The sequence below is a fragment of the Drosophila albomicans genome, chromosome 4 (genome assembly GCF_009650485.2).
Source record: "Drosophila albomicans strain 15112-1751.03 chromosome 4, ASM965048v2, whole genome shotgun sequence".
Classification (NCBI taxonomy): domain Eukaryota; kingdom Metazoa; phylum Arthropoda; class Insecta; order Diptera; family Drosophilidae; genus Drosophila; species Drosophila albomicans.
In genome coordinates this window covers 853360-870288 of record NC_047630.2, presented here as the reverse complement: position 1 = coordinate 870288, position 16929 = coordinate 853360, and the positions used below count along the sequence as shown (strand labels likewise).

Genomic DNA, 16929 nt, shown 5'->3' with positions numbered 1-16929 from the left:
GGTACTGAAAACAAACCCTAGTCAACATTTACACTTTTTATTAAATATTATATACACACACAGGCACCCAGTCAAACACGCATATACAGCTCTTAAAAGAGAGATTTAATTTACACTCACGCATTTAGACCTCTTCAAAGAAAATTAGTTTTGAATATTTTTTTAAGTATTCATTTTGTATAAGATGAAATCTAAGGGATCTAATTAATATGAATAAGTGCAAATTGAATTCAAACTGTATGAATGTTTTATGTTTGTATGTTATAAGGAATTGCTTGACCAATAAGTTTGGCATAGTTGGTTTATATTGTTCTTTCTTATAGTGTTGCAATTAGGACACATTGAATGTCTTAAAGGGCTAACATATATAATAACAATATATATAGGAAAATTTATTATAACTACTAATAAATTGCGAGGCATATTGGAATGTTTACTACTTAATTATCATGTTCTTAATTATTTGTTTGCAGGAAAGATATTAGTTGGTGTTTAAAACAACATTTTTTTTGTTAAGTCTTCGACAAGAATTTTGTCGACTTACATCTGAATTATAAATATATGTAGCTAAATGTAGTAGTAGTTGAAGTACATATTCTATGTATGTATGCTCTTTGTGTATAAACACACAAGTTAACATATTTCGAATCCGAATTAAAATTTCGTTATATATATATATATATGGGTTTTATTGCTACTATTTGCATTGAGTCTTGTGATACAAATATTGTATATAATATATAAACAAATTTAAAAAGTAAAATTCACAAAACTTAATAAAGAAAGAATCTACTATGTTCAATATATATATATATATATATATATATATATATATATATATGTATCATACATACGTATACATGTGTCATGTGTGTATATATATATATATATTGATTGATACAAAAATTCCACGCCAAATAATAATAAATGCACTTTTAGGTTAATCGTAATAAATAAAATATATATGTATCTATGTTATGAAGTTGCACTTTTGAAAAGTTTCTTCCGCAACTCTTACCGGTAATGTGATTGCGGTTAAACAACTGTTGCATAAGATCACGATTTGCCGAAGATTTCTTTCTGCTAATCTCGCTCATTTCTTCGTCTTCATCGTTGTTAATATGATCGTTTACAGTTATATCGATTGGGGTGAAAGCGGTGCCAACTGCTGTTACCTTTCCATTTCCGTTTTCCTGGACATTTCCTTTCTCCTTGATCTTGTCGTTATTGCTAGAGTCGTTTGCCATTGCGCCAGATAAGTTGTCGTCCATCTCAGACACTGTCTCACAGTGATTTTCATTTAGAGCTGTGGATGTCAATGTGCTGCTCGTCATATTATTGACAACATGTTGCAGTAAAAATGCTTTCGAGAGACTATAGAAGCGTTTCTCCCGGTCAGAATCGTTGTCTTCGCTACCGCTGGCATTACTTTGGTTATATAGTTCGCTGGTTTGCTCGATAAATGCCTTCATCTTGCAAATGTGCTGGACGCTAATGGCATGCGTTTGCATATTAACCTGCGGCATTTGGCACAATTGACAGTCTTGCAACAACTTTTGAGGTTGCTCTCCATCAACTGATGCAGCGCTGGAGGATGTGATCACTTTGCTTTCTTGTACGGCGGCCAGTTCACGACTACATTTATATTTAGAGTTGTTGTTGCTGTTTCCGGTTTCTTTGCTGTTGGATCCATCAATGCTGTTGTTGTCATCGGAAATGTGCGAGTATTGACGCTGATTCCGAGATTTCTTATCCTTTGCCCGTGAGTTTTGAAACCACACCTGAAATTCAAAGTTGATAATCTGTATGAAAATTCGTGCTGTTCAATTTTACACCTACTAATTCTTTACATTCTGATTAATCAAGATTCCCTGAGCTCAGAACTTATTTTTAACGCGCCAAGCTAATTTAAAATGCATAACTTTCACTTCCGCCCCTTAAATCGACAAAAGTCGAAAACTAAGAGTAATTTTGAAGTTAGAGAGCTATTATATATGATTCCCCAGTATTTGGTTGCGGTCGGGTAAAAATTAAAGAATTTATATAATAAAAACATTTGTATGGCAATTTTCGCCTACTAGAGCTACTTTGACTGACAATCTGGTATATTTGATTTCGTGAATAAATAACCTTTAGTATTTCATTACATTTTCGGTATATTTTAGCATATTACCGTACGTTTTTTGCTTTTATTCAAAATAGGTAACGGGTATCTCACAATCGAGCACGCTCGCCTCGTAATTTTCTTACTTGTTTTAGAAAGTTTTAAAGCAATTACTTATTTTTATGACAATCCAAAAATAATTAACTTTTTTCTTAACTGTAGTTTAAAAGTATTGTCGCTCTGGTAAATTCTTCTTTGAGTTATTTATAGAGTATTTAGAATATATCGCATAACAATGGGTTTATAAAACAATTTGGATCTAGAAAACCTAAAGAAAAATAATTCAGAAAAATGTCAAATCTGACTATCATTCCACATTGATTGTATATTGAATGTAGGTTTTATTTTTATGACTTATGACTTTTGTCAATTATATTGAAATATGTAAATGTAAAAGTTTTACATTTGTCCTCATTAACTCACTTACTGAAAATTTTGGTTAAGGTAGTTTACGGAGTGTGAAAAATAGATATAACAAATTTGGGAAAAGAAAACGGTCAACTTTGCTTTTAAATGCACATATTTATATATATATATTTACATCGCTATGGTCAGAATGTTATTATCAGAGAATGTCTGAAAAGATAACTCTTAAATATTTGTAAGAAGCTGCAAACAATTAAACTTGATTTATTTAGTTTTCGGATCATTTTATATATAAGGCTGTGACAGAATTAGAAAATTAAGCCATAGTCGACTTCTTTCATATAAACAATTTTAGCTATCTCTTTGGATACATGAAGATAGATTAGTTAGGGTTGGTTAGGTTATCTTTAAAGATTTTCGTCCAAATATCTGAGATCTTAAATACTAGAGACTTTAAAATTTTACTTTATTTTAAAGGGCAAGGGTCTGATTTCTAGCTAAGTGTATCGAATATTTTTAAAAAATTAAATACCTCTTACTGAAATTTACCTCTATTATGCATTGATTAAATTGAATCAATACATTTCAATACACCAGTTATTACTCTACTTCTTTCATGATAGACTGGTAGCACTGACATTGTCAAATACGATTATTATATTATTGGATAAATATTATTGGGACTCTTCTTTAAGCTCACTGCACAGCAAATTCCTGTATCCTGATTCCAGTTGATATAGGCCAATTACAATATTTTTACTAAATAGAACAAAAAAAAAAAAATAAAAAATAATTAAATAAATAAGTTATGAAAAATAAAACAACATTAAAAAAAACGACGAATGGTTTACAGAGAAGATATACATTAAAAAAATAGCTATGGTTTGCACAAGCATGAGTCAGTCAGTTTTACTTGATAGTTCTCAAAATGGTAATATTCTATTTTTTTTATTAAGGATAGCAGCTGGGTCTGCTGAGTCCTCTTTAATTGTCGCACAACCGCTCGCCGTAGAAAATCACTTTTCAGACCTAACTTTGTTTATGAAATCGATATGTGCGTAACAAGCAACAGAGGACACTTCTGATCCAATAAAGTATATATATATACATGTATAAAGAAAGCGAATAGCAAGCGTATTTTTACTGTGCGATCTGATAAAAAACTTAGAAGTTATCACAGAAATAATTATATAAGATAAAAAGCTCCTGGGGTTTTATTTCTTTTGTTGAAAGTTCGTAAATTTTGAAAAAAATATTGCTTTTGGTATACTCGTATTTTAGTATTTGTTTGGTATATTTCAATGAATGTTTTAATTGCGACGAATATGGGTATTAGTAGTCGAGACAACTGTAGCTTAAAGTTGTAAATTATTTTCTTCATTGTAATTTATATTATATATTGTTGTAAAACTTGCCTGAACTACGCGTTTTTTAAGATTAACTTTTTTGGAAATCTCCTCCAACATTTTGCGACTGGGATTCGATTCAGTTTGATAGCACTCATAAAGGAAATTCAATTGTTCTGGCAGAATTGTTGTTCTCAGACGTTTATTTTGTTTTGACGGGGCATTTAACTGCACTGATGACGAATCAGAGGGCAGAGAGTCATTTGCACTCGTATTTGTATTGCCATTGATAATGACTGAGGCAGATGTGTTAATATTTTCAATTTTAGTTGGATTCGTATCATCGTCGTTGAATGTTAACATTTGAGAGTTGTTTTCTATCATTGTAGCATCAAGAAATTCTTCTAGGTTTTGAAAATATTGTGACTTTTCTACATCGCTTGAATGTCTAACTTTTTCGCTGCTGCGTAAAAGTCCAATGTGATTAAATTTTGTATCGCTATTAATTCCCATATTTGACCCATCATCATCAGGTCGCTCATTATCTTTAACAATATCATTTTCAGTTGCATTATCAGTTATCGAAGAATGTCTTGTTAGATCGAAGTGCATGCCTAAAGCCGCACCTAAGTTAACATTGATATGATTATTATTATTGAGTGGTTCAATAGAATCATTATTAGTTTCAGTACTGGGAAGTCCAAATCCATTTTGACAATTCCTTTTATGGTTTCCCATTGAAGCTCCTCCATTTGTGTGCGACTTCGCTTTAGAATAAATTAAATCTATTTCTGTTTTCGCTTTTTCCTGTTCTTCTCGCTTGCCGATATACTTGTGAGTTTCATCCGTCGCCACATTCGGCTGCTGTGACGACGGTACCGTTTCATCATCAGTTTGACCATCAGCTGTTCTGTTGGTCGAGGCAACTAACTGAAAAAACTTTTTCGACTCATTAAGTTGATAGTATTGCAGCAGAAATTCTATTGTTGGCTTTTTACTCGAGCTAAATGATGATTGCTGCTCCTTTTGCTGTGTCTCTTCATTGTGTTGCCGATAGTATTGTAGTAAAAAATCATAGCTATTAATTTTCTTTAGCTCACTTTGCTGATAAAAATTGCTTAAGAAGTCAAGCTCATCTTGTGAACCGCCAGTCCGTTGCTGCTGTCGTTGGTTTAAGAATTGCTGTTTAGTCTCAGTATTGGTTTCATATAACATAAAGTATTGAAAAAGAAATTCGTAACTCTTGTTAAAATTGCTGATGCTTGACGTTTCAAATTCACTTAAAGATGTTGCATCCTCTGCATTATCCGAGATTTTTCGCTTTTTTGCTGCGGGTGCTGAGATCTGTTGTTCAATCTGCTCATGCTGTTGTAAATGCTGTTGCTGATGCTGATGCAGCTGCTGTTGTTGTGCAGCGTGTTGTAGACTTTGCAAAATGCTACCGAAGGGACCATAAGATGCCTGATCGGATGAGTTAAAAAGTCCTGGATTCATTAAGTGCATTAATTGATGCTCGCGCAGAGAATCCAAGTGATTAAATTGCAGTTCACATTTATCGCACTCAAGCTTGAGCAATCTCTGTGACTGTTGTGGTTGTTGTTGATCTAAACTATTGCTGCGCTCTCGTTGTGGTGGCGTTGGTGTCGTCGATGGACTGAAATCAGTTAGCGATGATGATTTGCTGAACAAATGCTGCGGCGATGGCGACGAACTAAACTGCGAATGCGCAGCAGCTGCGGCAGCAGCAACTGCAACAGCAGCGGCAGCTGCAACATTTTGCGACAAGCCTACAGCTCCCACTCCAACTGGAACTGGATTGTGGTGTATATCCATGGATGAATTGGAGTCCTCTGAACTCAAATTTTGTGCGATTTGTGCCGCAGCAATTTGTGCTTTGGCTGACTTTTTATTATTCTCCTCCTTGAAGCAATGGTTCTTCTGATGCCTTATCAACTCATAATATCGCTGAAAAACTAAGTTACATTTTTTGCATGCGTAATTAATGTTTTGTTTTTTCGTCTCTTCGGACTCATATACCGAATTGTTCGGCTGATTTTCATAGATTTTGCGCTGCTTTTGACGAGCATTTTGGAACCAAACGACAATTACACGTGGGGAGAGCAACAGTAATTTGCTCAAATATTCCAAATCACTGTCCTTTGGATACGAATTGTTTTCGAAAAATTCCTGCAGTACTTTGATTTGATAATCGGTGAAACGCGTTCGATTTGCTCGCTTACCACCCGAAGTCGAAGAGGATGAATTCGACGAATTTGATGAATTATTGTCCAGTTGGGAACACGTTGCAGCTCCCGGTGCAATTGATCCTGTTAGTTTCTCAAATGATTTACCAGCTGTTTGTAATTTTGGTGGTCCCATGTTACTGCCTATGTGGTCCAACTGTTGGCTAAGCAAATCATTCATGCTGTTATAAAGATTGGGAGTTTGTGGGCGGGAAAGTACATCAGAACTGCCGCTCTCCGACTTGGTCTCGAAGCAATTAACTTGCTGTTGCTGCTGCTGTTGCTGGTGAAGTTGCTGAGACGATGTACTAGGTGACTGATCATGCACGTTTTCAAGTGAGTCTGCTGTTGTGTCTCCTTTTTGCTGCTTTAAAAATTGAAATGGATGCTGTTGCTGTTGAAGCTGTTGATGTTGATGTTGATGTTGATTCTCTAACGCGGTAGTTAAATTGTCATCTTGAAACTCAGTCTTAATTTGGACGTCAAGTGGCAATGACATATTCCCAAAATCATCTGACTGTTCGGATTTCGTGAATCCCATTTCGACTTGGTGCGTTTGGAAACAGTCTGATAAATTGTTGAGTACATTTACCGTTGAACGCGAGGAAGATGCATTTGTGATTGTAGTCTCCGAAGCTGCAGCGTTTGCTGAGATAGTCGTAATTTCTGCACCTGACCCAACTGATACTGATGATGTTGTTGTTGTTGATATTGGAGTTATAGCTGCAGTATCGGTTAGAGATGTCACCTTTGCATTACCGGTGCGTTCGTATTCCTCTAGATTAAGTGTAGTTGATGGCGGATTATTGAAGTTATAGGGTGAATCCTTATTGCGTTGCCGTTCCTTAAACAATGTATTGCGAAACCAATGCTTCACCACCTAAAATTCAAATATAAATTATTAATTCATCTTTAACTGTTAATTAACTGAGCTTATTATCCAGTAAACATATAACAAATGGCTTTCTTATAACAGAGTATTGTTTTTTTGTATCTATATATATAGCTATGTTAAACAAAATGTTCTTTGTCCTTACAAATTGAATCATTTATCAGGCAATTGCCTAATGGTTAAAATTTGATTTTTATCATAAAAGTAAAGTCAAGAGCTATTCATTGTGAGATATCCTCTACTCAAGCATCCTCTACTCAAGTATCCTTTACTCAAGCAATGATCCCACGGCACTTGCAATATAAAATTATTTCTTGAATAACATTTAGGTTATTTATCTGTTATTATTTTGTCTCTAACTATAAAATAAGATTTGAATTTTTAATTGGAATTGGGAAAAAAACAAAACAAATTTGATTTGAAATTAAATGTATATTTCTTAGTCCCTGAAATCTAGGTTTTCTTCGGACTGACGGAAAGAAACACAAACGGGCATAGTTAGATCGTAATGGCTGTTGACGCTGAGCGAAAACATAAGTACATATGTAGTAATGCAGTGTTGAATACGTACTTTCATTGGCAAATTAGCTTTTTGCGACATTTCCATAATACTTTCTTCGCTAGGTGAGTTATTAATGTCGAAATGGGCACGTAGAATTTTGAGTTGGTCGTCTGTGATTCGGGTGCGAGCTCGCTTTTGATTGTTCGATAATTGTTGCTATTGAAAATATAAAATATGTGAATTGAAAAACAAACTTTAATTTAATTAAATTGCAAATGATTAACCTGATTGTTACCACCAGTTGACTGTCCAAGAATAGTGTTTATATTAGAAGGGACTTCCACTGTCGCAGATGTTGAGATCTCTCCTGGTCCCGTCGAAGAGATGTTTGAAATTTTATTATTCTGTGCAACTGTCGACGCTGCCGTTACTGTTGACGGGGTACTACAACCGGTAGAGCCAGAGTTGGCTCCAAATATCAATGGCGGTGCCAGATTCATAAAATTTAGCGACATGAGATGATGGAATTGCATTAGGTTGAGCATGTCCACTGGATTAATAGGCATGCCCGATACGGCGGCTGCATTGCTTATTTGTTGTTGCACTTGCTGGAAATTCTGAAGACTTTGCAGACCTTGCGAATTCATCGTTCGCAAATTGTCCTGCAGCTGTTGTTGTATGTGCTGACCTTTCCCTTGTAATTGACACGCCAGCTGTGCATCTACTGCGTCAACAAATTCAACGTCTTGCTCTTGCTTCTTAACCAATGAGGCTCTTAATGCAGCTAATTGTTGTTGCTGTTCAGTTGGTAACGGAGGTGTTGAAGCACGAATCGATCCATTCGCTGGCGAATCTCGCTCGGTGATCGGTGATCGCGAACGATCCGAAGTATTTTTTACTATCTCACTCATTTTCACAGCTAAAATAGGAATATATGTATACATAGAAATAATAAAAACTCATACTGATTTTAAAACTATTAAATTATCTAGTATCCTAAATAATATATAAGCAATATGTCGAGTGCGACGACTACCCATTTTCAATAAAATAACATGAGTCTTTGTTATTAAGCAAATATATAAAAACCATTAATAAATTATTATTATTTTTATTTTCTTTATTTTTTCACACAAAAATAATTAAAAATAATCACTGATGATAAACGAATACGCGGTAAACATTCATATTTACAAGTCAAACCGTATCTGTGCAGTCGACACGAGTTCTGTATGCAATAATATACAAGTATATAAATGAGTGTCTCTAGTTATCTGCTCTGTAGACTGTGAGATGTGGGTGTTATACATTCATATGTATAAACTATTTATGGACTTACCTTGTTCGCTAGGTGCTCTGGTAGTTAAGTCAAATATGTTTGTATCGTTTGGCATCTTGTCTATATCATTATTTGCATTGCATACAGGTGAGACCAGATCTCGTGGAACATCATCGGCGGTGCCATGCGCCAACTCCATGTGCTTTTGCAAAGCTTGAGTAGTGCGGAAGTTGCGCTGACACTGGGAACATTTGGTGGCGTCTCGCATGGTGTGGTACAACATGTGTGTTGTCAGTTTCTCCTGCGTTTTAAATGCCAGCGAGCATTGTTTGCAACGATATTTATAAACATGTCGCTCAGAGAACACGAGACTCATATGTACATCCTTGAAGTGAGCCAACATTGACGGGAGTGTTTGGAATCTCATAAAACACGGACGTTGCACGTGGCAAACGGCTAAGCAAATGTACTCATTGTTTTGCATTGGATAATGCTGCGTCTGCTGGGCATGTTGTAGTAGCTGTTCCTCGTGCTTAAACGAGGAGTCACATTGTTGGCAACAAATGCCCTGTACGATTCCGATGTCACCTCCAGTAGAAGAGGAATATGTCGTCGTGATGTTGGATGACGTTATTATGGATGTGGTTGCAGTTTGCAGTGCATGATTGTCGGCATTTCCTTTGGACAAGTCCTCGTCTTCAATTTTTTTAGATGACGACGATGATGCCGATCGTTGCCAGGTCTTGTGGTCGACAAGCTGCAGTAATCTGTCTAAACCATCACGCATCACATTGTGCACACTCATCAGATGTGCCTCTAATAAGGATCTTTCACTGTAGCCATGCTCCAAGCATAATGGGCAAGACACCTCAGAATATGATGCCGCTATCATTGGTCGCAATTCATCCATACCCCGTTGAGATTCTAAATCGTTTGAGTTCTTATCTGTGTTGTCCTGTTCATCGGCTCTATTTTCATTGCTATCTAGCTGCTCCCGTTTAATATTAAAATGGCCAAGACCAGGACCACAATCAAGACCAACTGCAGTTGCACTTGCATGAGATATGTCAACATCTTCTCCCTCATTTGCGGCTGTTGTGGGCGTGATACTGCAACGTTGTACTGCCGCAAGTGCAGCAGCTGCCACAGCTGTTTGAAATGCCTGCAACGCCGTAGTGTTGGTTGGTATGCTAATGAAATCATCGCTTTCTGCTGTTGGATGCATTGCCTCCAAATGCAAAATCATTTCCTTTTTCGATGGTAAAAAATTTTCACAGAGATTACATTTAAAAACTGTTGTCGTTTCATTTGTATTTGAATTTTGATTCAGATTTGTATTTTTGCAACCGATTGTAGAACCACTCGATATGGAAGCTGGGGAAAATATATTATTATCTGCCAATGTTAAACTGACTGATGCAGAATCTGCTTCTAATCCTTCGACCAATTCCACTGTTGCTGACAAGTTTAGTCCAACACCTAAATTTCCATCTGAAAATAGTAGAAAAATAAAATGAACGAAAAATTTGTTAGTATCCATACATAGTCAGCTTGGTGCGATTTTTAACTGAATTTCGAATTTGTTATAGTATCGTCTTCTTAAATTTTCTAATTTCAAATAGGTATGAAAATTATAATGGTGAGCGCATGACTGTCAAAAACTTGTTATGAAGTCTCTAATAGCGACGACGATATAGGAGGTTAGACGACCCTGTTATTCATGGCTGTCTAAAATTACTAAGTTTACTATTAATTATTCTTTTTCTATTAATTATTCTTTTTTTATTATTACACATTCTTCTGCAAAAGTTCAATTGTAACTTGCAAAAGTTTTGCACAACTAAAAATAATTTTTTATTATATGTATATTATCTTCAATTTCGATAATAGCTCCTAATGCCATAGCCCATTGGTTTCTTACTTCTAGTTAATTTCAACGCAAAAGGTATAGAACAGTTGACCTGTTTATTACCAATTTCAAAGCAATTTCCATACAGGCTTGATTGCATCGAATTAAAAAACGTCCGACATAAAATAAAGATCGAGACGTTCATCGGGAGAAATAAACTTGTCCAAAAGCGAGAGAATGGGGGAGAAAGAATCAAACTAACCAAACTGGTACGATTGTATGTAGGTATTATTGTGAGTATTTCTGTTGCTCTTGCTCTTGCTTTTATGTTGTTGTTGTTGTTGTTGTTAATGCAACAATCATGCGCAGCTGTTGTGAGCAAAGTGGTCACAAGGAAGCACAATGAGATGTACAATCCACCAACACAATTCACTATCGTTACCATCACGCCACAAATCAGACACTAAGGAAGGGCTAATAATTTGTAACTCTAAAAAAACCGTAATAGAATTGAATATTAACATACCTTTAATTTTCTTAAATTTTATAAAGTGGAGCATAACAGGAAGACAAAAAAAATATTATCGACTCTGCTATTTTAAATATTTGTATAATAATCCTTCCCTCATTCTAAACCTTATGTACATTTTGATTCTGTCAATGTCAAAAGACACTTTTCATCTTTTTCAAAATTGAACAGGTTAGAGTACATACAAAAAAAAAAACAAATAGCAACAAGAATAACACAAGTATAAATAATGTTATGGCAGCGGATAAGAGAACATGAGTGAGAGTTAATATAGGAGAGTCCAGAAAAGGGAAGACTGCCAGGGCAAGCTCCGACGCTCAAGGGCTCACTTATATGATATGTGTTTTGCGTCATTTGTTGCTCATTGTTACTTTAAAATACCAGGTGCTCATAAAAATTTTTATATTTTAAACTAATGAAAATGAAAATGGAAATCAAGAAAGTACAATTTGTTACCCATTGACATCACCAAGAAGCGAAATACTAAGGGTCTTATTGCTTGGTGTGTTTATGTAAGCAATATGATATGAAAACCCTAAAAATTTAAAATTCTTGATACGCAAGGGAAAGTATATACTTAATCAATATTGGAGTGGAGATCGAGTCGAGGATTAGCAATACTTTTATTTTCGTTTGGTAATGACACAGAATAAGTGTGTATGTATTTTGTGTGATTAAAGTTGAGTTGATATTGATGAAAAGCGAAAAGATACATATATTGTGAATCTTAAAAAGAACGACAAGAGAGTCTGTAGTGGGCGTTTTGAAATTGTATATACAACTTCAGCTCCAGGTCCCAATCTACTTCTGTTGCAGTTTGATATGCATAAATGGATTCGATGCCAAGCCTTGCACAATGCCGCCGCATCAAATATAGGAAGCTCAGATTGCGAACATATGAACACTTGGCAAGTAGTCTTGCTTTTCTTAAAGGTAGACTGCGACTGCTAGTGGAGACTGTGTGTGTTGACTGGGGTCTGGGACTGTGATTGGAAGAGCAATGCATAGTGGGGATTGAAGTCGGCTTGGAGCAAAGTGTGCACGTCACTAATTGCAAATTCGATGGATACATATAATCGTTTTTGCATTCTTTAGTAATTTATAATAATTTTCTCAAGGGTCAGCCACAGCGTATAAATCTCACAGCTCATATACGCAAGTCGCACATGGGCAACATCGAATAACGACTCCGAGTCAGAGTGTACGAGTATGAGTATACACTATACCTACATACATACATACATATACGACGAGAATGAGGGCGATAATAATCAAAAAGCGCAGGCAAAAAAGAATTGAACTAAAATCAGTTTTTTAATGATAAGTTACGAACTGAAACTGAAACGAACCTTACGAACAGTGTTATACAATGACCGAATATACATACAAACATATCCATACATACATACATACAACATACATACGTAAATATCTTGGCAGCATGGTATTTTATTCCGCATCGCATTTCAATATATTAATTTTATTTATGGGCAATAGAAAATTAAACTTAAATTTAGCCAAGAGCAGTCAGGAAAATTCAAATATGTATGTATGTACATATTTGAATTTTCCTGACTGCTTCATTTCAAATCAGTCAGAAATTTTGGCTCATCAAATGTTGATTTCGTATAAGTAATTGATCTCTTTGTGTTATTTTAACTTCGCTTTTTTTCGAGCAGCTGCTAATAAGCATAAATTTTAGAGAGGCAAAAAGGGTATTATAGTATAATGGTCTTGTGGAGCAGGAGGCATCTCTGACCCTACGCATATTCCTGGTCAGCTTGAGATGAATCTTCGAGACTATAAGAACTTTGAACAATGTTATTCTACATTCATCAATTAGATCAAATTTGTTGTGAATTTTGGATGCTACTCATAATTCGCACATACTCGTAATTCTCGAAAATCCTGAACTAACCACTTTTTATACCCGCTACCCATAGGGTAGAAGGGTATTATAACTTTGTGCCGGCAAGAAATGTATGTAACAGGTAGAAGGAGGCATCTCCGACCCTATAAAGTATATATATTCTTGATCAGCGTCAACAGCCGAGACGATCTAGCCATGTCCGTCTGTCCGTCTGTCCGTCCGTCCGTATGAACACCTAGATCTCAGAGACTATAAGAGATAGAGCTATAATTTTTTTTCGACAGCACTTGTTATGTTTGCACGCAGATCAAGTTTGTTTCAAATTTTTGCCACGCCGACTTCCGCCCCCGCAAATCAAAAAAATCGAATAACAAGTGTAGCTAGAGCTACAAATTTTGGTATATACAATAATTACTGTAGTAGTTATGATTCCTGAAAATTTGGTTGCGATCAGATAAAAATTGTGGAAGTTATTAAAGAAATAATTTTGTATGGGCAAAAACGCCTATTTACTAGGGGTTTTAGTTGCTTTGGCTGACAATCTAGCACGTTGTGCGGTTTATGGTATATTTTGAATGGTGTACTATATCGATATACCAAACATACCATTTGGTATATTTTTAGTATTTTTTAGTATTTTCGGTATATTTTGAAAATGATACCGCAATATTTTGCCTTTATTAAAAATGGGTAGCGGGTATCTCACAGTCGAGCACACTCGTCTGTAACTTTCTTACTTTTTTATTACCCGTACTATATGTAATTGGCTTGTGGAGGGATTTTTGTTTTGCTTTGGTTGATAATCTGGCACTATCACTATAGTATATATTTAAAGTATATTAATATACCAGAATTACTCTTCAGTATATTTTTGTAGTTTGTTTATTTTTTTTATCTTTTGTTTTTATTAAAAATCAGTTGCAGGTATCTCAAAAATTGACTAGTGCTGTCGAAAAGAAATTTTACTTATGTATATCTCTTAAGAGTCTCTGAGATCTTGGTGCTGAGCACTTTTCATTTTTATTTTTGCATATACATAAAGTTTGCTTTAGATTTCTGTCATTCGGAGATGGTTATATCGCCTCGAGAATATATATACTTTACAGTGTAGGAGATGGCTCCTGCCTGTTACATACATTTGCTAAAAGGCACAACATAATAATACCCTTCTACGCTATGTGTGCGGGTATAAATAGGCTTTGCGATAACATTTAACATTCTGGCAGCAAGAATATTAAAAACTAGGAAAGATACAGTAGAGTGTCCTCGACAGTGAGATACCGATAAAGTATAGCATTCAAAATATACCATAAAGGTTCAAATATATGAATCAGATTGCCAATCAAAGCAGTTCATACTGAATTTATTATTATACAAAAGTATTATAATAAACAACTTTTACAATTTTTATCCCATCACAAACAAATTCTCAGGAATCGTAAATACTATAGTTATCATATTAATGTCCATACCAAAATTGTACCCCAGCTTTAAGAGTCCGAAGTGGGCGTGGTAAAAACTTGAAACAAATATGATCTATCTCAGAGAAAACTCTCTTAGGACAGCAACTGTTATAAGCACAGGCGATTTTAGTTTAATAAAAAATAATTAATTACTTCAGTTAGTATTAAGTTTTGATCATACCCTCATTGTTACTTGATGATTCATCGTAAATTTTAAATACTTCGTTAAGAGCAAGCATCTCGAGATTTTCACTTCGCCGCTGTAAGCAAATGAATTGCTCGACCTGCATATGCCGCAGTCCTTTCACATGCACAATCATGTCATACAAATTCTTGGCCCGAAAATTGCACAACTGGCAGCTTAAGAGCTTTTGAGGATGGTGGTCCTCATGTTGATCCATTGGCACATCCTGCACTAGCTTTCGCATTTGACTTTGCTGAATTAAATAAAGTAAATGTTGGAATATCATGCGCAAGGTGTCGTGTCGCATCTGCTGTGAGTGCAACGATAACTTCTGAATGGAGTTGGTGTGAAAGTCACAGCAATTGCACTTCAATTGTACCACGTTTGTAGCTAGTTGAGGTTGATGATACTGCTGCAGCTTATACTCATTCCTTGCACCGCCCTCGCGAATGTGATTGATGAAGCTCAACTTTTGCAAGTGTTTGTCTGTCTTGCTGTGCAACTGAAAGTTTGCCTTTAGATTCGTCTTGTAGTTGCATAATCGGCATATATAATTGTTGTTATGAATGACCATTATTTCGGGGGAATTATTCGACGATTGCCGTGAGCGATCCAATAATAAATGCTGGTTAAGTTCATCCATATTGTTGGTGCTAAAGCACTCACATACTTGACAACTATACATCGCGGTTGGCCACAAATCTGGCAAGCTGCTGGACGAGAGGGCTGATTGTGTTGTGTCCGTATCGCCCGATGAAGATTCGCTTGAATGTGTCGCTATACCCATGCCCATGCCCATACTCAAGCCCATCCTTAATGCTTTTGGCGAGTATGTGAATTGATCAGGAGTACTGCTAACTGTCGATGGCGATGTGGGTGATATTTTGGTGCAATTTGTGGCATTTTGCTGCTGCTGCTGTTGCTGCTGTTGTTGAACGGCTGCATTCTGTTGAATTAGTTGAATCATCAGAGCCTGGTTATAAGCCAAATCGGCCAATGCCACCTCTGAAACAGGCAGAAAGCTATTGGCACTTCCACCAGCTACAGCTCCAGCTACAGGACCCAATTGCTGTTGCTGCAGCAAGTTGAAGGCCTGAATGTGCTTGATATTATTTTGGAGCACAGCCATATTGTGGGTATGCTTCTCACTGGTCATATGAATGCGTAGATTACGCGCCACAGATGTCTCATAGCTGCATATATCGCAACGAAATGAAGGTTTTGGTTTGGCTGAAACTCCTGCCGAAGATGACGACGGCAACGCAGGCGAACCAGAAGTATTATTTACATTGCTGTTGGTGGCATTATTACTGATGCTGCCACTGGACGACGATCCAGAGCCTGCGCCTGCGCCAGACCCCAACGAAGCCTGCTGTTGCTGAGATGTCGCCGACAGACCGACTCCTTGTGACTGGGAAGAACTGGAACTGGGCAGCAGTAATTTGGCAACCATATTCTGTGAGCTGTTTAACTCCTGCATGTTATTCAGGTGCTTATCGGACTGCATGTGAATAGACAAGTTGCCCTTGGTTGTCGTGGAATAATTGCAGATTTCGCAGCGATATGGCTTATAACCACATGAGTAGGACTCACCTCTTGCCAGTCGTGGGTGCTGTTGACCTACGAATACATCACATCCATTTGCAGTCACCCAGAATAAAACAAAATTAAGTGAAGAGAATTAGCAAATATATTATGAAAGGCACTTTGCTTATTTCAAAATCTTTAAACATATCAAACTGTCAACTTCTTAATAATAAATAATAATTATACCCGCTACCCGCTAGGGTAGAAGGGTGCTATTGCTATAATGGCAGAAGGAAGCATCTCCGCCCCGATAAAGTATATATAATCTTAATCAGCGTCAACAGCCGAGACGTTTCCATCTGTCCGTCTGTTCGTAAGAAAACCTAGATCTCACAGAGACTATAAGAGATACGGCTATATTTTTTTCGACAGAACTTATAATGTTTGCATGCAGATTAAGTCTGTTTCAAATTTCTGCCACGCCCATTATGACCACGCCCTAATCGAAATAAATCGAATAACTATTAATGTTTATGCTAGAGCTGCGATTTTTGGTAAATACCATAATAACTACAGTATTTATGACTCATTAATTGTTATTTTAGTATTTTGGTATATTAATTTGGTTTATTTTATGAATAACACTGTATTGCTTTTATTGAAAATTAAGTGAGTCAACAAACTTAAATTTTCTAGCAAGATATAATATATAAGG

General features: G+C 36.0%; 2 protein-coding genes across 9 annotated transcripts in view; one reads left to right on the top strand and one right to left on the bottom strand.

The window, feature by feature from the left end:
* The window catches only part of LOC117573088 (zinc finger protein 2), a 56469-nt gene that overhangs the window by 2033 nt on the left and 37507 nt on the right, over positions 1 to 16929 (bottom strand). For 2 of the 8 annotated variants that reach the window (XM_052006253.1, XM_052006254.1), the window contains exons 5-10: positions 14685 to 16307; positions 8853 to 10283; positions 7798 to 8432; positions 7583 to 7729; positions 3946 to 6999; positions 1019 to 1802 (exon numbers count right to left, since the gene is read on the bottom strand). In XM_052006253.1, the coding sequence (XP_051862213.1) occupies positions 1019 to 1802; positions 3946 to 6999; positions 7583 to 7729; positions 7798 to 8432; positions 8853 to 10283; positions 14685 to 16307 (7674 nt within the window). Of the gene's footprint in view, positions 1 to 840; positions 1803 to 3079; positions 3290 to 3945; positions 7000 to 7582; positions 7730 to 7797; positions 8433 to 8698; positions 8800 to 8852; positions 10284 to 14684; positions 16308 to 16929 lie in introns of those variants that run through there. The other 6 variants (XM_052006251.1, XM_052006252.1, XR_004572627.2 and 3 more) reach the window with 5 other exon arrangements.
* Positions 1 to 16929, top strand: part of LOC117573089 (putative uncharacterized protein DDB_G0277255) — a 72747-nt gene that overhangs the window by 41366 nt on the left and 14452 nt on the right. The gene's annotated exons all lie outside the window — the stretch shown is intronic.